This window comes from Nicotiana tabacum, chromosome 24 (genome assembly GCF_000715075.1).
Source record: "Nicotiana tabacum cultivar K326 chromosome 24, ASM71507v2, whole genome shotgun sequence".
NCBI classification, from domain to species: domain Eukaryota; kingdom Viridiplantae; phylum Streptophyta; class Magnoliopsida; order Solanales; family Solanaceae; genus Nicotiana; species Nicotiana tabacum.
In genome coordinates this window covers 3730762-3751608 of record NC_134103.1, presented here as the reverse complement: position 1 = coordinate 3751608, position 20847 = coordinate 3730762, and the positions used below count along the sequence as shown (strand labels likewise).

The 20847-nt window shown below is 35.3% G+C and overlaps 3 protein-coding genes across 10 annotated transcripts; 1 reads left to right on the top strand and 2 right to left on the bottom strand.

Moving 5' to 3' along the window:
• The first annotated feature begins 301 nt into the window (after positions 1-301).
• On the top strand, positions 302-7211 carry LOC107768420 (CDP-diacylglycerol--serine O-phosphatidyltransferase 1). 4 transcript variants are annotated; one of them, XM_016587554.2, is made up of 13 exons: positions 302-680; positions 2060-2263; positions 3498-3563; positions 3649-3708; positions 4063-4153; positions 4309-4363; positions 4485-4564; positions 4669-4785; positions 4896-4980; positions 5945-6036; positions 6196-6449; positions 6557-6645; positions 6825-7211. In XM_016587554.2, the coding sequence occupies exons 2-13, from the start codon at positions 2100-2102 to the stop codon at positions 6950-6952; spliced, it is 1281 nt and encodes a 426-aa protein (XP_016443040.1). In that variant the 5' UTR covers positions 302-680; positions 2060-2099; the 3' UTR covers positions 6953-7211. The 4 variants fall into 4 exon arrangements, with proteins under 4 accessions (XP_016443040.1, XP_016443047.1, XP_075104047.1 ...); XM_016587561.2 differs by lacking the exon at positions 302-680 and adding an exon at positions 760-891; XM_075247946.1 differs by lacking the exon at positions 302-680 and adding an exon at positions 1554-1655.
• Positions 7212-7996: 785 nt separating this feature from the next.
• On the bottom strand, positions 7997-11062 carry LOC107768389 (palmitoyl-acyl carrier protein thioesterase, chloroplastic-like). The gene is made up of 6 exons (XM_016587516.2): positions 10526-11062; positions 9980-10113; positions 9434-9547; positions 8979-9147; positions 8813-8881; positions 7997-8725 (listed from the first exon to the last, which is right to left on the bottom strand). The coding sequence occupies exons 1-6, from the start codon at positions 11024-11026 to the stop codon at positions 8378-8380; spliced, it is 1335 nt and encodes a 444-aa protein (XP_016443002.2). The 5' UTR covers positions 11027-11062; the 3' UTR covers positions 7997-8377.
• A 1807-nt stretch (positions 11063-12869) lies between these two features.
• LOC107768414 (uncharacterized) lies at positions 12870-20216 on the bottom strand. Of its 5 annotated transcripts, none has more exons than XM_016587541.2 (8): positions 17630-20216; positions 17481-17539; positions 17100-17152; positions 16847-16918; positions 15778-15902; positions 15462-15630; positions 13377-13692; positions 12870-13295 (listed from the first exon to the last, which is right to left on the bottom strand). In XM_016587541.2, exon 1 carries the CDS (start codon positions 20031-20033, stop codon positions 17742-17744), a length of 2292 nt encoding a protein of 763 aa, XP_016443027.1. In that variant the 5' UTR covers positions 20034-20216; the 3' UTR covers positions 12870-13295; positions 13377-13692; positions 15462-15630; positions 15778-15902; positions 16847-16918; positions 17100-17152; positions 17481-17539; positions 17630-17741. The 5 variants fall into 5 exon arrangements, with proteins under 5 accessions (XP_016443027.1, XP_075103990.1, XP_075103993.1 ...); XM_075247889.1 differs by having other exon boundaries at positions 16847-16912; positions 17093-17152; positions 17630-20175; XM_075247892.1 differs by having other exon boundaries at positions 12941-13295; positions 13377-13735; positions 16847-16912; positions 17093-17152; positions 17630-20175.
• Positions 20217-20847: the final 631 nt, after the last annotated feature.

Genomic DNA, 20847 nt, shown 5'->3' with positions numbered 1-20847 from the left:
TTATAACTTTTTATTAATTTCCTATTTCTTTGAAGTTTCGATTAATTCAAAAAGAATCATTTTAATGTTTCTTGATTTTTCACTTGAGGTTTGGTATTCGTCTTAATGTTCCACTAATTCAAATTCGAACTGCACAACATCCATTAGAACGAAAAATACTCTTTACTAAGATTTTTTCTAATTTTAAAGTTTAAATCCAAATATTTAATTAATAACGAGAAATCTTATCTGCTCTGTCAAGTATCACTATATATAACTTAAAATCCATAATAAATACTCCTTATAATCTTCAAACCAAATCTATGTTTGACCCAAAAAAAAAAAACGCACTTTCTCTCTCTATTTTCTCCTTCTTCTCTTTCTCTCTCTAAAATCACCGCCTTTCGCCGCTGTTTACTGCCAGAGAACTTCAGTCACCTTTCTCCTTTCCACCTTTTTTCCTCTCAAAAAGAAGAAAAAAAGTTTGCTTTTTTCTTTTAAAAATCAATCTTTTCGCCTTTTGATTCATTACAATCTCAATAAATTTGATTCATTTTAGTTAAACAGTTAATTAACTACAAAACCCATTTCTCCATTTTTCAAAAACATTTCCCCTTTCTTTGATCCAACGGCCAATATTTACCCTCTCAGTCTGTTATTTGTCAGCTTTTCTTTTTTTAGTTTATTTTTGTCTTCTCTACGTAAGTTTCTCTCTGTCCATACTTTTTAGTTATACTTTTTCCATAAATAGATTTATGTATGTATATATGAATGTATTATATAGCTAACTGAGTATATTACTGTAACTAAAAACTGGGTTTTTTTCTTACTGTAGCGTTTACGTAATAAGTATTATATATAAATTAATAGTTTTTTGCATTTTTGAAGGAATTTGTGATTGGCATGCACTATGTACGTTACAATTTGGAATTTTTTTTGAATGCCCTTATTGTTTGATTTTCATTTGATAGTTACACTCCTTCCGTTTCTGTTTTTGGGTATTGGATTTGTGTGATTTAGGTGGGTTTATGATTGAATAGTTAACTCTTTGTGGTATTAGTAAAGAACTGATTTTTGGTTAATTGGTAAATATGATTTAGAAGTTACTACTGTAATTTGCTGGTGGGTAGTTGTGTGAATTGTTCTTATTGTTGTTCTAACGGTCAACTCTAAACTCGCCAAGAAAAGTGTTATTTTAGTATCTAGGATATATTGTGTTGATGAATTAGAAAAGATTCTAAACTGAATTAGGATTACTAGATTCTAAAATTTAGGAACTTATCATTTTGCTGAAGATAGGTTTGTATGCTATATACATAGAAGCTGAATATAATCACACTCATATAGGCAAGGGCAGTCCGATGCACTAAGCTACCGCTATGTGCGGGGTCCGGGGAAGGGCCAGACCATCTATCCTACGCAGCCTTAGCAAGAGGCTGTTTTCACGGCTTGAACCTGTGACCAACTGGTCACATGGCAGCAACTTTACCAGTTATGCCAAGGCTCCCATCAATCACACTCATTTACTGAGATATAAATTTTATTTTTAATTTTGAAGTTGCTTTTTGTTTCTGTATGCTTCTATATCTTTAAGGTCAGTTTTGATACAAATAGAGAGCTAAAGTCCGAAATACAATGGATTATTGTTGGTAATTTCCATTTTATTTGGGGTGAAGGTGACAGACTTTCTTGTATATCCTTGAGTTATTGTATAGGATTCCTATCTTTACTTGCAAATTTTCTTTTAGATTGGGTTTGCTTTTAGTTTACCATTCTCAATAAAAAGATTGTATTTGCTTTTCCTTCACTTTCCATCTTCTTTATTCTCCTGTTGCGGAAGGAAGTCTTGCTTACTTTTCTAGGATTTGCAATAATGATTTAGTTTTCATAAGTTTGTAGTATTTGACAAGGTACCTTTGATAAAATCTATTGTCATTTGTTTGTTCTATACTAGCTTGAGGCAAATAAGTAGCATCCTTCATGATGTTCAATCGATTTTTAAAAATGTACTCCTTATTTTTCACAACTAGAATCACTATATGAACTGGTAATCATAGTCCCATTTATCTTTTTTGTGCAGTGAAAAGGCTTAAGGAGTTGAATTCTGGCAAACTAGGCGTATGGAGCCTAATGGGCATAGAAAGAGTAACAAAAAGAATTATGTTACCTTACAAAATGGCGGTCTTAGCACATTGAATATTGATGATGAGCTAGATCCATGGACTGCTTGGGCGTACAAACCTCGTACTATTACGTTGTTGCTTATTGGTGCATGTTTACTCATGTAAGTTTGTTGATGTATAGACTATAGACTCCATAAGCATAGGTGAAATTATTGCGGTTAACGGTTATAATTTTTCTTGACAACTTTTTTTGGACTGAGGAAATTTATGGAAGGAATTCTATTTTCTCATGTCACATTCTCATGTTTCTTTGAATCTGCACACTTTATTTTTTTTTTGATAAGGTAAACTAATCTTTGAATCTTTATACTGTATTCTGTATCATAAATATTGGTATTGTCTGATTCTTTATTTACTTGTTTTGGTATGGTGTAGGATTACAAAAGGAAGCTCTAGATTACTGCATTTCCTTATCTCAAACAAATTATAACTTGTAGGGAGAAAGTGGATTAGAAAATCTTACACATGTATATTATATGGGATCCTGCATTTGGAGCTCCATATAGTTTCTCATTGAAAGGAGCAATTACTTTAGATTCAACATAATTGGCTCTTCTAAATCTTGAACTTTTGTATGAGTGAAAATTAAAGAAATGATGGGGAAAAAAAACTAAAACAATAGTAATTCCCGCTCCTCAGAAACCCTTTGAGGGGGGAAAACACTTATGACAGTTAGAAGGTTGCACACTGTCAAGATGATCTTGTGGAGATTTTCTGTATGTACGGTTTTGGCAGATACAAAATTTCCGATTAATAATGTGATTATCCACAAAAGAAACATTGAGTATAAAATTTACCAAGATGCTATTCGGAGCTCTTCTATCATAATCTCCTCTTGGATTTAGCAACAGTATTCAGAATTACTTAAGATTAGTGAAGACGTGTTTTTTTCCCTTTCTGTATGTGCCTCTTTCATAGTCGTCTTTCCTAATGTATTTGAGCTCTTGTTGAGCTCAAGGGTTTGGTAGAGAAAAGCACTTGCAATGTTCTGTATGATCTCTTCCTTACTCATTTACTGATTGTTAATCCTTTCTGTAACTTTGCTCGAACATTACCAAGCTTCTTCCTATTTTCCGCGGCCAGTGGCATACATAGTTGAAAAGTTTCGCTCTGTCGTATCTGAGGTCTTACTAAGTTTACGATTGTGGTGGACCTTCTTACTTCATCAAAAAAAAAAGAAGAAGTTTACAATTGTGGTCGACAAAAGCATCTGATAAATAGGATGCCTTACTAATTATTGGTTCCTTTCTTTTTTGCTTTCTATTATGAAGTTTTCCTATTTTTTTCTAAAGCCAATATCATTTTTTTTACTTGCTTATGCCATCATGATTGCAGCTGGGCAAGTGGAGCTCTTAATCCACAAAGCACTCCTTCTGGTGATCTTGTGACATCTGTGAAAAGGTGTGCACCTTATAACATGACATTTCTGTTTATATTCTTTCATAATTTTCACGAGAAAGTAAAAGTCGTTTTGTGCCTCTTTTAGGGGTGTTTGGGCAATGATTGCAGTGTACCTTGCTTACTCTCTGCTCCAAGCCCCCTCGACGTGAGTTGTTGCTACACCTCTCTCTCTCTCCGTTTTTTTTGGGGTGACAGTTGTTAAAATGTGATTGGTGAAATGATTCACCTAAAAGAATTACTAAGACATGACTGCATGTCTGCATTTATTCTTTGTATATCTTATTTATCGAGTGTTCTCTCCACTTCTACTTTACCACTTCTTGAATAAAAAGAAGGTATGATGTTCACTTTTGGTTGTGGTCTTGTGGAAGTGCTAGAAGTTGGAGTTTCTTTTAACTCCTCTTTGGTTTATCAATTAATTTGTATTGTTAATCAATTAAGTGCAATTTATGAGCTATAGTCTTTTACCATAGTTCTCTTTGATGTTCTTTCTTTACAGGGTGCTCATTAGGCCACATCCTGCCATTTGGCGCCTGGTTCACGGAATGGCTGTCATTTACCTTGTTGCTTTGACGTTTTTGCTTTTTCAGGTGGGTTGGCTAGCAGAAACTATTGTTCCTAATTGTATGAAGGAATGAGATAATTAAATGGTTTTTGTTTCTTAGCTCTCAGTTTCCTTTCCGATGTAAATCCAGCCATTCAATTGTTGCTGTGAGATATGAATACTTTGTTGTCTTTTCCTCAGAAGCGGGATGATGCTCGGCAATTTATGAGATATCTGCATCCTGATCTTGGTATTGGTAAGAATTTTGCTTGTTCATCATAGCATTTTGACTGAATCAGTTCATTATAAAGTCCGTGTTGTTTATCTCCTTTGCCATGTGAATTTACAGCTTTGACATATTATAACTTACTGTGCAGAGCTTCCTGAAAGATCCTATGGTGCTGATTGCAGAATATATGTACCTGAAAATCCCGCAAACAGGTTTAAGAATCTTTATGTATGATATCTTCTTTCACAATCCTTTTACCTTTTCTTTTTTCAATTTGTTTTTTTCAAAACCTTGTATTTGCAGCTTCTCTGATTAGCACATTTGCTCTGTAGGACACACTGTTTGATGAGTTTGTTTTGGCTCATATCATAGGGTGGTGGGGAAAGGCCATCATGATTCGTAACCAACCTCTTTTGTGGGTTCTATCCATTGGATTCGAGTTGATGGAGGTCAGAACCTTTCTCAGATCCTTTTGAATGGTTTCCAGCTTTTCGTTTTCCAATGACAAATAGGGAAGTGGTTCAATATTTTCCATCCTCATTAGTCTTTATGTTTTCAGCTTACCTTCCGCCACATGTTACCAAACTTCAATGAATGCTGGTGGGACAGCATTATTCTTGACATATTGATCTGCAACTGGTTCGGTGAGAATCCTGAAGCCATTTGTCTTGGGCTTTTGTAAAATTTGCATTCTTGACATGCTTAGGTAAACTGATGTCTAGGGGCGGAGCTAGAATACGAGTGATGGATATGGCCGAACCCAGTAGATTTGATCCAAACTCTGTATTTGTCTTAAAAAATCCATTGAACATGTACAAATTGTTAATTTAGAGCTCGACTAGAATCCTGAACTCATAAGCTTCAAATCCTGGCCCCGCCTCTGCTAATGTCATATTCTCAACTGTTTATCTCACGAGTGTTTGGTTTCCCCAATATGTGATTATGGATATTATGATTAGTACACTGATGTTTCCATGTGCTGGTCTCTCAAATTCCGATCATTTGTAGTCAATCAAAGGGGTAAATGTGCAATCTTTTGCCTGTTAAGTGTGCTTGTTCATTTGAATTCTGAAAGCATTCCCAGATTGATGAAGTTTATCACGTGTTGTTGAATTTGCTTTCTTAATTTGGTCTGATGTGAATTACTATATGCTGAGGCACAGTAAATAAAGACCACTGTTAGAAGAAGAATTAATCATGAGAAGGAGAAAGTTATTAATTTATGCCTTTTGTTTTTGTGAGTGAATCCCCCATTCCCTGGATCTTTCGTAAGAAAATTTCGATAATGACCTAAATTTGCATCCTATTTCATCAACAATTGTGTTACTGCAGATGGCAAGGAATTGTGCCTGTGTATAGAGATTACTTGAGATAATAGGTCTTCATGCATGATGTTTTTGAGGCTTGACATGCATCAATATGATTATAATATTTTATTAAATAAGGACTACATCAAATAGTCACGATAATAAAAACATTAAATCCCTATTTTCTGCATAATTACTGATCTGTGGTTTAAGTTTGAGACTTCGAGTATGGTCCTACAATTTTGTTTCGTTCTCCTGAATTGCTGTGCACTAAATTTACCTTTTTTGATATCCTATCTAGGTATATGGGCTGGAATGCGTACTGTTCGGTATTTTGATGGAAAAACATATGAGTGGGTTGGTATAAGCCGACAGCCAAATATCATGGGCAAGGTATTTCTGGTTAAGTGCTATGTTGGTTGTATACTTGGTTTTGGGTTTTGAGGAACAAAAGATGTGCGACGTTGTGTTATACATGTCCGGTACAGTTTATATCGGAAGCACTATGGTTTTGGTGTTGAAGAAACGCAATTTCTGTTTTTTGTTTTGTAGGTCAAGCGAACACTTGGCCAATTTACTCCAGCACATTGGGATAAAGATGAATGGCATCCCCTTTTAGGTCCATGGCGATTTATTCAAGTCCTTACTCTCTGTGTTATATTCTTGACCGTAGAATTAAACACATTCTTCTTGAAGTTCTGTCTTTGGATTCCTCCGAGAAACCCTCTGATAGTGTATAGGTTGGTTTTCTGGTGGTTAATTGCATTACCGACAATCCGCGAGTATAATTCTTACCTACAGGACAGGTATGCCCTACCACTAGCATTATAAAGAAAAATATATACTATTCCCATAAGCTCTCTTTCATTTTTTCCTTATTTCTCACTTTCTCGTTTACTACTATCATATTCAGAAAACCGGTGAAAAAGGTGGGAGCATTTTGCTGGCTTTCTCTGGCTGTCTGCATTGTTGAGCTCCTAATCTGCATCAAGTTTGGACATGGTAAGTATGCCATTTTGAGTTTTCATTTTGAGAGTATTTTATTAGTTCATGTATTTTTCATTTAAATGGAGCGACATGGACAGTGATGATATGAACAGTGATGAATCATAAAACTGACCCCTACTTGCCTGGGATTAAGGTTTAGTTTATCTGTTTTTCACTTGATCCCCTTCTTTCAGGATTATTTCCGAACTCAATGCCCAAGTGGGTGGCAATTTGCTGGTCATGTATCGGTACTGGCCTTGTGATATCGTTGGCTGCGTGGTCGTGGCATTTACATAGAACAATGAGGAGAAAGCGCGACTGAGTTTACCTTTGCAGTTCATCATTCTTTGCGTTCTTTTGGGTAGAATCAACCATGTTGTAAATACCCATTACCTTGTAATTGTATATGCTTGGTTTTTAGGTTAGATGTTACAGTTTAAACATGTAGTGAATCTCAATTCTTTTCAATAGGTTATAGGTTAAAGGTCAGTAGATGTCTTGTTGATTGAGTTGCAATATTTCTGCCTCGATTTTGCAGGCAAAATTTTTCGTTTATACAGGGTGTTGAAGTATTTTCAGTATGACTCTCTCTTCAAGTTGGATTTCAGGATATTTAGTCCTGAAGTTCGGGCGAATTGGCTAATCTTTTAATATATTATAAATTATGAATATATTTTAAATAGTAGACTTAAAGTGGCTGTCGCCAATATATAACGCTTTACTGGTACAAATTGTGACAAGTACATGCAACCACTTTTCTTCTTGTTGACTTGTGAATATAAATGTTCTAATCTAAAATACAGAAGTTGACAAGTTATTCTTACTGTTTGCTTGTGTCTAAGTGGAGGAATTCTATGTATTTAACTTGTCTTTTAGCTGTTCTTTTCTTAGTTCTTTTCTTTTTGTTATTGCAAAAGAAGAAGCAAGATCCATCCATTTTAACTATGTATTTTTCTTGGGGAGAGAGATATAAAGATCAAAATGGTCAGTTATTAATGAAATTTCTTGTTGGCTCAATGTAAAATACTCATTTAGTTAAGAGTTTTTAACCACATTGTAAATAGGAAACGTATAGTAATGTTATGGATGATTCATATGAATAAAAGGACACATTAAGTTTTCACTATGCGCGGGGTCCGGAAAGAGTCGGACCACAAGGGTCTATTGGATGCAGAGATTGTTACCACGGCTCGAACCCCTGACCTCGTGGACACATGACAATAACTTTACCACTTACGCTAAAGATCCACATGAATAACTGTAATAATATATATCGAAAAACTAACATTTTCCTGTGCTTGCCTACATGCTGAGCTCCAAATATTCTTTTACAGTCAAAGAAGATCAATTTCGTAAAAGATGAGATCAGTAAAGTAAATGTATGATAATTTGCTGAGCTTTTTTGGGAGAGACAATAGGAGAGGGGAGGAAAGATATATATTCTTCAAACCAACTCATATTTGAGAATGATTTTTCTATAATCATATAGATGATTACACACTTTTTCACTCAACAATAATTTGTTGGTATTAGTTCTTTTCTATGATCTATACACTGCACAGAAGTTTACTTTTTCCTTTTCCTTTGATCTAAGAATATCCTTATTTCCTAAAAAATGCTGCTTTTGCAAATCCATGATATTTGAATCTTCAGACTATGCTGCAATTCTCCCCTATGACTTTTACTTCAGAATTACCATATTTATTTTTATCTTCACTCAAATGTCCCTTTTAATCATACTTGTAAATTATGCAGGAAATGGCATAGAAGATATCTTTCTCTTCCAACTAGTATTTCCTCTAACAATTTCTTCATTCTTGATCTGTTCCTTTATCTGAAGCAAATGTGTGTAACTAAATGGCCTTTGATTAAATGACTCAAGCAATCCATTTGCCTCAAGAATTCCTGATCCAAATGAAAATCCATGTAGTACACTAATTCTTCTCTTGTATTGATCATTAAATCCATCGTCGAAAAGTCCCTTTTCATCTGGTTCACAAAGGGATTGAACAACGTCCGCGCTTCCACATTCTCTCCTATATCCTAGTATGATACTAGACAGCTGATAACTCTCCAAAAATTGGTCAGGAATAGCCTGCAAAAACACATAAAACATAACCAAAAATTATTGTAGTATATGTTTTTTCTCGTCAAGAATCATGTTGTTAGATGTTTATTTCACCTCTAGCATCCAACGAACGTATTTTACATTATTTACATGGTGGTTCATGTCCAAATCACTTCTCTTTGGCTGCAAAAAAAGTTGAAAAAAGATCAAACGATTAGTAACTATGAGTCTTTGACATATCGACGAGATTGCTGAAATCTTGAAAAAAATGCATGATCACCTTCAAATTGGAAAGGACATATTTAGCAGTATTATCCAACTTCTCTATCTTAATAGGATTTTCTTCTTTGATTGCCTGTTTATTGATAAACCAAGGTGAGATCTCAGCCCTCACTTCTTCTGGCATCTTAGAAAGGCGCCTCGTTTGTTGGTTCATCATCACCCATGTACTGTGTTTCACACAAGAATTAAGTTATAACATTATGTTGGTTTTACTTAGAAAAAAGAGGGAGGGGAGTCTTGGCGTAACTGGTAAAATTGCTGCTATGTGGCCAGGAGGTCACGAGTTCGAGCCGTGGAAACAGTTTCTTGTAGAAATGAAGGGTATGACTGCGTACAATAGACCCTTATGATCCGGCCCTTCCCCGAACCCCATACATAGCGGGAGCTTAGTGCACCAGATTGCCCTTTACTTAGAAAAAAGAGATTGTTGAAAGATTAAATTGGAAGCTAAACCTGGTTGCCCTGGCAAATACAAGGCCTGTGGCTTGACTTCTAATTTGCCAATCTCTTCTCATTCCATTTTTGCCTGATGCTCCAACCCATGTGTCTATCTCTATTACTTCACCCCTGTTTCAATTGTTTCAATCTTTTTGTTAGGCCTAATACCATCTTCTTTACTACAATAGAAATCAAGATTCCTAGCAAAGTTGTTTGTGTAATGAATTGATCATGCTACATGAAACTTGCGAAAGTTTCCTACTTAACATTCAAGAATTCGTGGCACGAGTAAACTCCCACTTTACTACTACAACAACAACTACTAGTACAACTACGCTTTAATTCCAAGTTAGTTGAGATCGGTCGTATGAATCCTCAATATCATATATGCTAGTTAGTAAACTCCAACTTTACTAATACGAACAAAATCACTAGCTATCTAATGTGAGACTTTGTTAAACAAATTGGTTGTACAAGTCATTTACAAAGTAGACTTTTCAAAAGTTTTTAATATCAAAAACTAGGTTAAAAAGTTTGATAAGAGGAGTACTTAATGTTTACCATATTGGATAATGGTCCACTTGAAGTTGCATTCTTGAAACCACCCATATAAGGTTGTGTTTCATCATCCCATGTGTAGCACCAAATCCATCACTAAGTAGTCCTGACATCCACACATGATTCAATGCTGTTTCCTGCAAAAAGACGGCACGAATTTGGATTAGTCGGGCCAGTAGGTTCTGGACACCGGATAGTTAAACAAAAGTACTAATACAACACTTCTATGCCTCAATCCCAAGCAGAGGCGGACCCAGGATTTGAGAGATCGCGGGTGCACTTTTTGATTCAACCAAAATCTGTTTTGTATATAGGGTGCCCACTATTAATATATCACTATATTCTAAAGACATATACATGTATACATGAAATTTTTGCTGAACTTTACGGGTGCCGGTGACCCCTCTACCTAGGTCCGCCTCTGATCCCAAACAAGTTGGGATTAGCTATATGAATCTACCTATCCATTTCGCTCTATTTATCCTCGTGGTTCGAGTTTAACAATTAATAACATTAACATTAATGAAATGAAGAAAAAATGATGATCACCTGAAGTAAGTTAAGGATGCTTTCAATTGTAGCAGTTTTATCAGGACCAACTTCATAAGACCTTATAACAACTGTCTGTCTATATGCCCCTTCAACAATTAATCCCTGTCTATAAATATCCACAAGTTGCTTTTTTGAAGGTATATTTTGCCTAACTTGTGACATTGGTATGTACAAAGTTTCATCACAAGTTGTTGTCACATGACCATTCTTGGATTTTAACACGTCCAATTTCACAGCATTACCATTGATAGGATTTTTGGATTCTTGATTCTCACTTGGGATTGAACATTTAATTATGGTAAGATGGGATGTAAAAAAAAGGTAGCTCGGTGCACAAAGCAGATAACGTTTATACATGGTCCGAGGAAAGACCGTACTCCGAAAGGGTGTAAAATCCGTCACACGAAGCATCTCACGTTCACACAGAGTATGTGAAAGGGCCCCACCCCAAGGAGTCGTAAAATGGGATGTAGAAGCAGATAAAAGGGAACACCACATCTTTAATTATCTTTACTTTTATTATTTTGTGGGGTTATTCCCTTTGGTTTGAAGAACCAAAGTGAGGGATTGGACATAGATTTTATAAGGCAAATTCAAGAAGAGCTGACAAAAGAAATTGATCATCAGCATTAGCAAGAAAATTGGAGCTTTGTTGTATAGTTTGAGAATCTCTAAGTGATTCTAAGCTGTTGTTGTCTAGCTGATGTTAATTTGTTTTAATGAGTATTTTCTTAGCAGTAATCGACAGATTGAAAAAGTACAATTTAGGATACAAATGCTAACTTCTAGTGTTTTACCACTTTTTTGGTGTCTCAAATCTCAAATTTGGTCTATCGGAAACAACTTCTCTATTTTTATAAGGTAGGAGTAAGGTCTGCATACACACTACGCTCCGCAGACCCCATTTTTGAGATTACACTGAGTTTTTTCTGTTGTTATTGTAAAGCTCAAATTTGGACCACCAAGGGGCGTGAAAAGGTTCGGATTCCTCCACCCTTAACTAGAAAGTCTCGGTTTTACGCCTCAAGAATAAAGAACTTGTTGATAGGGAGTGCTTCATTCCGTATGTAAGCCTACCCAACACGAATTCAAATTAGACGAGTTACAGAATTTTGGATATCAAATGGTTAAAACAAAAACAAAAAAAGAAACTCAAAGACTCAAACTATGGAAAAGAGTATACGTGTCCTTTAATTCTTATTCAATTCAGCCTTTTAAACTTTTCTTCCTTTTTGAACATGCAATAAATTTATGTATCATGTAATAAAAGAAAATTTATAAGCAATAAGAAAACATCACATTAAATTTATTTGAATTATTGAAAATCTTGGAAATTTTATTCTTTTTATTTTCTCAATAAGATAATTTTACATATTTAAAGCTTAAAGTTATGATTATATAGTAATCAAATTTACAAAAAAAATAAATAATTATGATATGTTAAGACGTGAAGGATAAATACATTATCCTAATCTATGAGGACTCATTTTAACAAATACATAAGTATTTAATTTATCTTCCCAAAATACATAAGTATTTAATATATCTTCCCAAAATACATAAGTATTTAATATATCTTCCCAACTCCAAAGAAGAAAATGTTTTATTTTCATTTCTTCTTACTCCTTAACCCCAAAAAATAAAAGACGGCGCAATATTTGACGGTTAGTCTCTAACTTGACGTACATTATTATGTGATTATCGTTCATAGAACTGAAATAACCAGTGGAATATATTGTTTAGTTTTATAATATTCATTTTGCATTTTAGTCCTAAATGGTCTGAATTCCCTAGTTAAATAATTCTGTCTTTGCTCCAATTTCCTAAATATTCTTCCATTTGTTAACTTAGAATTTGAACAATGTAGTTCACACAAAACAAGAAAAGGATAGCCATTTATTTGGATGCCAAGCTTTGGCCATAAGAGAGAAAAGAATTAATCTAAATAGCAACTTACTCAAAATAAAACAATAGTCGGCATATATATATTGCATGTATAATTCATTCACATATAATATGTATATATTTTATTTAAATCAACCGGCCTACTATTTTTGTAAAGATCCCCATAATGAATATGTTGCATCCTTGTCAAATGTATTTCACAAGTTAAGATTCGATAAAACTAAATTGGTGTATTTGGCATGACTTAGGACATAGTTAATGATTAATGTTTACCTTGTTAACTCCTCTATTTAAACTTATTGCCTTTGAGAACAATTTGCAGTTATAAATTAAAGATAATTCATGTAATTAAAAACAATGCATTTTAATTCATCGATTGTTTATTTGCTCAATAATGGGAAATATTTACAAGTTTCATTGACACTACATCAACTAAAAGAATGTGCATCTTCTTTCGATGAGCAATATAGACAACATGAAAAAAAAACTACTTCTGTTTCTTTGAGGTGAGGGGTGAAAATCAGCTTCAGCTCTTTTAAGTAATACAGTACAAACAAATGCAATTACAAGAAGTTAACAAACACATATAAGAAAGTTCTACTTTTTTGTTTTTGGATAATGGTGGTGTCTGAATCAGCTTGCGCGCAACAACAAAAAACCCAGTGTAATCCCACAAGTGGGGTCTGGGGAGGGTAGTATGTACGCAAACCTTACCCCTACCTGGACCAGTTTGCTCGCACCTCGACTAATTCCATGGGGTACAAGAAAGTTCTATAAGAAAGTTATACTTTGAAGAACTTCAAAAACATGCATCCTTTCTCATTAGAACACTTGCCGCCTTTCTCCAACCAAATTGCCAAAGCTGCAAATGTCCAGAATTATGTTGAGATTCAAATTTTGCTTTGCAATACATCAATGTCTGCAAATGGTGATAAGGCTGTACCTTTAAGTGAATAGCAGATCAAATGGTGATGCCGTTTGAGTAGAAGAATGAACTTATCAATCTTCACCATTCAAGATTTTGTATACATTCTTGTAGTGAATCGCACATGGATGCCCTTATCACAGTGCCTCAGCTCTCAAATATATTGCTCTTGGCGAGTTCTTTATTTATTTATTTATTTATTTTCCGTTCATCTTGAATAACAATGGTATCCGGGTCAACTTGTGCACCTCGACTATTTTACTGTGTCCCTGCTACCTCCCACCGCAACACGTATTGTTCTGTGAGCTCAAAACTTGCATTTGACCATTTACCGCTGCATTTCAGGCAGAGCACATGGAAAATAATTGTCAGGATATCTGTTACCCAAAAAACAATGTGGATGTCAGGCCTGTGTTCTCAACTAGCCCATAAATACTTTTAGAGCACAGGGCGTTATAAGAATGCAAGAAAGGTACAGAACATCCACAGTGCACAAAGTGCTCAACTTGCCAATTAAATAAACCACAGAAATACCAGTTCACTATAGATTATACATAAACATGTGGTTAACACTCGTTTAATGATTTATGCATTCATTTATGATGACGTATCTGTTCTTCCCCTCCTAGGTAAGGTTGGAGGCTCTCTATGTTGGGTGGCCATTTCCAGGAATCACCTATATCAATCACTAGAGAGAGAACACTCACCTTAGAAAGAGGAAGAAATGCAACTACAATATTATCTTATCGTTATCGCCCATATAGATTTTTCCTTTCTACCTAATATGGTCATTTTTAATCTAATCTAATCTTGTATAACCTCACATCCATCTTAGTATTAGCATATCTATGACACTCACCTTGTGAATATGATGGACTTTAGAACCCAGCATTCACTCCGATATAACATTTCTGGTCTTATAACAGTTACATAGAACTTGACTCACTTTTGTAGGTATCATTCTATCACATAACACTCTAGTAGCACTGCATTTGGTGGACTATCTGGCTGGAAAGGAACTCCAGATGTTTTGAAGACTCAGCAAATCCTGAACAGAAGATTAAAATGAATTGTATATCTTTATTTCACTTTTGGTGTAAAGAAGCTTTAGTACAAGATGCAGATTCCCTAGTTGATCTCATCGGGTCCTTGTAAATGCCACAAGACTTGTTTTTCTCCACTTGTTTTTGTTCATCAGTCTCTTAGTTTTTGGAAGTCTTGTAACTAGGGACCTTTTCTCTCAGCACTATCTTGGCGCTGAGATTTATCTATATATCAATGAAACCTGTTATCATTTTAAAAAAAAAACACTCTAGTAGCACATGTTTATTTCAAGTTTTCAACAACCTTATTTTAATTCTCTGTAACATTTTCATCTTTCATACCAATCATCTTTCATATAGTTCTCCTAGAACATCGAGCTAGTCCATCCATAACTAGAGTAACAAGTAAAAGTTCAATACCGAGACCTATTGTAAACCAATTGTTACGGGTACTCCTTTGCATCCCCTACTACACACTAGTGACTACTCCTTCATACAATGTCGTTTATGACATTTATATATCCAATATAAATTTCTTTCTTCTTCCGCACCCAACAAAAGATTTTTCTTGGTGCTTTATCATATGCTTTCTCTAGGTCAATGAACATGTATAGATCTTTCCTCTTGTGATAAATTTTCATGAATATTCTTCACGAGAATATACCTCCCATCGTAGATCTACTATGCATAAAGATGTAAACTAGTTCTCTATTGCACTTGTAGTGTCCCTAAGTCTACATTCTATCACTATTTCCGAAAGTTCTATTGCATGACTCATAAGTTTAATGCAACGATAGATCGGCGCACCTTTGAAATTGGGATTAAATAATCAGGAATACTTAACTCAGTAAATGTTTGTGTGGACACATGTTTAGTTTGGCCAACAGGAAACATTTGGAAAATAGAAGAATAAAATAAAAACAGGCATACTTACCAAAAAAAAAGAAGGCATAGCACCAACCAGTGGGAAGCATGTAAACCAACAAACATGCCACATGAAAAGGGTGAAACTTTATGACACAACTTAGACTTTAAAAGGCCTCAGGTAAGTAACTATTACCACGCTTTAAATGATTGAATTTGATATGGCAGATTCAACCAGAATAGCACTATCCTCAACGATCATTTATCCACCACTCACGACTTCCAGAGTATGTTGCATTATTTGCTTTACTGCTTTGACATTTGTGTAGAAATATTCAGGGATCGGAGCAACACGTGCCACTGACCTGACAATTTTTTTATATCTGGTCAGATAGGCCACAAAAAGGTAAATCCTAATAGCGGAACTAAGCAGGAAATTAACCTTAAATACAGAAGCATACAGGATATGTTTCTCAGATTTCATTAAATGAAGAAAAAAATTATACAAGTACCAGCGCAAATTTTTCAAGAATTTGCACGTCACCACATTCTTAAGAATCTCTGCAGGTTCAGAGGACACAGAAGAAGGCGTAAATCTCTCCTTGATACCTCTGCAGCTTGGATAAAACCATGATTGCTGTACGGAAAAACAATGATCAAACAGCTCATATCAAATGAGATAGCTAGGTTTTACATAAAGCGAAAAAAAAGGTTTAGATGCAGTGTGATAGACATCAAAAGAGACACCTCTCATCTCTACATATAAAACAATGATCGACTTCTGATTGGATATAGAGTTCACATCCAATCTATATCCTAATCACCTAAACTATGTCACATTTGTTTGATATTTCTGAATCGATTAATATAAAATGGTATTATTTCCCCTTAATCGTATAATTTTATTTTTGTACATATGCAGTTTCCAAAGACAGAGAGTCCATGTTGGTTGGGGTGGGACAGGGGCAGTTGGAAGGAAGAAATCCCTTAAACCAAGAGCGAAATGCAGGAAGAGGTACTTGTAAGTCTCACTTCAAACATGTCAACATGCATAGATATTTATTGCGTTAACCCAATGCCCAGCCATCAAAAGGTAAAGGAACGAACAAAAGTAAACTACATGTTCGTGAAAGGAACAGTACACGCATATCCTTAAACAGACTGCCAAGGAGAAAACTGGGATAATAAAGTCATAAAGTCCACAACTATTTTGTAGAGGGCAAGACTAACCAGAGATTTATTCATTTTAAAAGGCAGGACCAATCAAATCAAGTCATTAGATCATCATATAATTGCAAATGTAAAAGGGCTAGCCAACATATTTTCGTTCAGATTCACAGTTCCACAACCCTCTGAATATCACAGCCTCTTATTGGACTACTGTCTTCTGTAACATAGAAAACACATTCCATTCCTTAATGTAGCTTTTTGGAGCACATATACTTGCAGCCAGCTTATATTGGAAATAGGCATAAAAAGCCCCTATGAGTACAGATTATAGAAAGACGCTCTTGAAAAAAGTCAAAAGATGTTGCATTTCACTGAAAAAATTTAAGTATCTCAAATGCACCAAGATCTTACATGTCAATCCCGGCTTTCTGCACAGAACCGACAGCAACAAAGTAGGTTGAAGCTAATAAGCCCGTCCTAGTCCTATTTAACAAGACAGTGGTAAGCAGTTTTGCAAGTCTACCATATATCTTTAGTGTTTCCAAAAATTAGAATCGTTACACAGGAAGACAGACCAATAACTGAACATAAATGCAAGGAAAGCCCAAGAAAATGGAAACTTGATAACATTTGAGACCCTCAACTGAAATTAAATACCACTAACCTGCAATTGAGTTTTGTGTTATATGGAAATGTGCATAGACTTTTGTGTTTGCCCTGCAAAGAAAAAAATAGGAGGTGACATTCAACAACAAAAAATTAAATTTTTGCCTCTAATATCTAGCATCATGGTCTTAATTTCCTTTGAAAAAAGGTTTAGATCAGATACTCAGCCATGACGTTGGAGCAGATTATTACTTATTAGGCTTGTATGCAAGTAAAATTGCGACAAAATTTTGAGAAAGGAAACAGAGGGAACAAAAACGAGGAAAGGGCAAATTAAGAGCCACTTATTAGATGATAGAGAGAGATATGAATGAAAATTTTATTCAAAGATCCATGCATTAATTTGAAGAGAAAGGCAAAGTAGGTTCAGCAATCTTACACCAAATATGAAGTAGGCCCAAATCCAAAATGAACCATGACAGGTTCTATCTGCTTCACCTAATAAAAGGATATAAAAGTAGTAAATGCATGGTGGAGAACAATGATTAAAATAATTAGAGGTCAGAATAGCATATACCAGACACGTACCAGCAGCTATTACAGAGGTGTCTGCACGAAGCTCACGGTGTTATACCTTCGGATCAAAGTTCAAGAACTGAAGGTAGTCATTCAAGAATTCCAGTGGTCGTTCACGGATTGCTCAACTCTTTGCTTCAGCAGTGCCTTCATCACCTAAAATTATGAAGTCAAGGTATTCCATGGCATGTGATTTACAATCTTTGCCGAGATTTTTCAACATCGCACTGTACGTTAAAGAATCAGGTTGGATCCTTATATCCAACATCTCTTTGAACAGTCTCGAAACCTCTTGCCAGTTACCCAAATCACAGTTCTCATTTATCAAAATGGTGTATGTGTATTTATTAGGGCCAATTCCTCTTGCTTTCATCTCAGCAAAGTAACTGTAAGCCTCATTTATTCTTCTATATTTGCAAAGGCCATTTATCAGCGCATTGTAGGTAATCACATTTGGCAGAATGCTCTTCTGTTGCATCTCCGAAAAATACATATGTGCAAGTTCAAGCCTCCCCTTACCAGCATGCGCATGAATCAGCACTGTGTAAGTTACAACTGTTGGAGATATCTCTTTGCTTATCATCTCATCAAACAACTCTCTGGCTTTCTTTAGGTTCCCAAATTCGAGGTAGGCATGAATTACACTGGTATATGTTACATGGTCAGGCATAAGTCCGTCGCCAACCATCTTATGTAACAACTCAGTTGCTTCTTCTAGATTACCCAGCTTAGCGATGCCATCAACAAATACATTGTAGATTATTATATCTGGTGGGAATCCCTTCACCGACATTTCCTCTTGTAGTTTGCACGCCTTCAACATGTCACCCAACCGCAGTTCACCTGCTATTCGAGTTGTGTAGGCAACGGAGTCCGGCTCCAACCCCTTGTGTAACATCTCATCAAATAGTTCTTTTGCCAATGGTAAATTTCCCGCCTTGCAGGAACCATGAACAAGAATCGTGTAAGTAAACACATCAGGAGAGATACCGCATCTCGTCATTTCGTCTTTCAGCTGCATAGCATCCTCTAACTCACCTTTTCCACAGAGTCCATCCATAATTGTATTATAGGTGACTACCGTAGGAAAAATGTCACCACTTCTTAAATCATGTAATAATGAAAAGGCATCATCAGTTTTCCCCAATCGACAATATCCATAAATCAAAGTGTTGTATGACATTATGTCCGGCACCAAATTCTTCTTCAACATGACAGAAAACCACTGCCTTGCTTCACTTGCTCGCCCCTGCTGGCAAAGCGCATAAATGAATGTATTATAAGTAGACACAGTCGGTGAAGCTCCTCTTACCTCCATCTCCACTCCAAGGCCCAAGGCCTCAACAACCATTCCCTTCTCACAGTATCCATAAATTAAAGGGTTATATGTATAAGCCGAAACCTCCAATCCTTTATTCAACATCTCTCCAATTAAACCTCTAGCCAAGTTAAACTCCCCTTTCTTCGACAACCCATTAATCAAGATATTGTACGTAACATCATTTGGATAACACTCCCTCCTCTGCATTTCCGATAAAAGATCCACAGCCTGTTGCACTTCGCCTTCTCTACAAAACGAATCCAGCATCGTATTATAAGTAACTATGCTCGGCTTTATCCCGACTTTGTCCATCATCCTATACACGTCTCTTGCCTTCGCAACCATATTCCTATCCCTCAAATTCCTTAAAATTCTATTACAATTCTTCACATCAGGCAACAACTCATTCCTCAACATCTTTTCAAAAACTAACAAGCATTGCTCCACATTCGCGTTCTTCGCGTAAACCCTCAAGAAAAGATTAAGTATCTCAACAGAAACTTGCAAATTCAAATACCCATCGACCAAAACATCGACGACTCTATGCACATTACAACTAATCACCCTTTCAACCACCCAATAAGCAGATTTAAGCCAACCATTCTGTATTAAAATATCAAGAATAGTACAAAAAACAAACTCTGAATAATTAAACCCTTTTTGCCCTTCAGCCCACTTGAATAATCTCAACGCCACATTCGGCCTACGACGAATTGAGCTAAGAGTTTTCACTAACAAATCAGAATCATAAATCAAAGAATTAAAACAATCTGGAACAACCCAAAATTCCTCATCAAAATCCCATCTCTTTTCTTCAATTTTCTTTAAGAAAATTTCCTTAAAGTCTGAATTTTTAATGGGATTATCAGCCATAGCACCATTATTGTTATTATAACTCCTCTTAATATTGTCAATATCATTACTGTTAGCTCTAATATTTGTGATTGTTAAGTCAGATGGGTATTGAAAATGAGATGAATAGAAGATTAAGCGTTTGAGGGAAGAAAAGAGAAAGTTGAAATCTTTAAGATTGGATTTTGAAGCTCTAACATAATAAAGGATCATTCTGTAAAAGAGAAAAATTAGGAAAAACATGCATTGAGTTTTGGGTATTGAAGAGAAACGAATGGTTCCTGAAACTGACGGCGTAGTTACCCGAGATGGGTATTGAATTTTGGCAACTGTACGCACATAAGAAGAAGAAGAAGAAGAGAAGCAAAGAAGCGAGCGGCGAAGAAGGTAGCTGCGTGTTGTGTTTACTGCTGGATCCTTAGCCCGGAATCCGGACCCGTTTTTTCAATGGGTCGGACTCGAAGGATCCTCTATTTGGATCGGCTTTTAAGCGGGTCAAATCAGCTTCTAAGTTTTTTTAATTTTTTTAAGCGATTGACAAAGTTAAAAAGTGTTTAAAATAAGTTAAAAACTGCTTAAAACAAACCTAAATCAATAAGCTGGACAATCCCAACTTATTGCTTTTTGGCTTAATAGCTATTTATGCTGAAAATTTACTTTTTTTTAAGCCAATCCTAACGGGCTTTAGGTCCGACTCAAATATTGTTTATATCAAACCAATAATTATATAGTAGCGTTTTATTATGTATTGCCTTATTATGGTTAAATTTGTATGTATTTTTACGTTAATTTGTTATTTAATCATAGTAATATTCAAATAGTTTGTTGCAAATACTAGGTGAAAGTAAGTTATTTTCTCAATTATTATTTTTCTCAGCAGTCAGTGAATATTTTTGAATATGCTTTTTCAACCTCAATTTTAGATTTTTGTTTTTAACTTCAACCAAATATTGTCCAAATGCTTACGGACCAAATTACATATTAGTTTTCATTTACAATCTTTAGCTTTCACACTTTTCTTTTAAAGCCAAGTTCACGTTCAAATACATTTTAATGG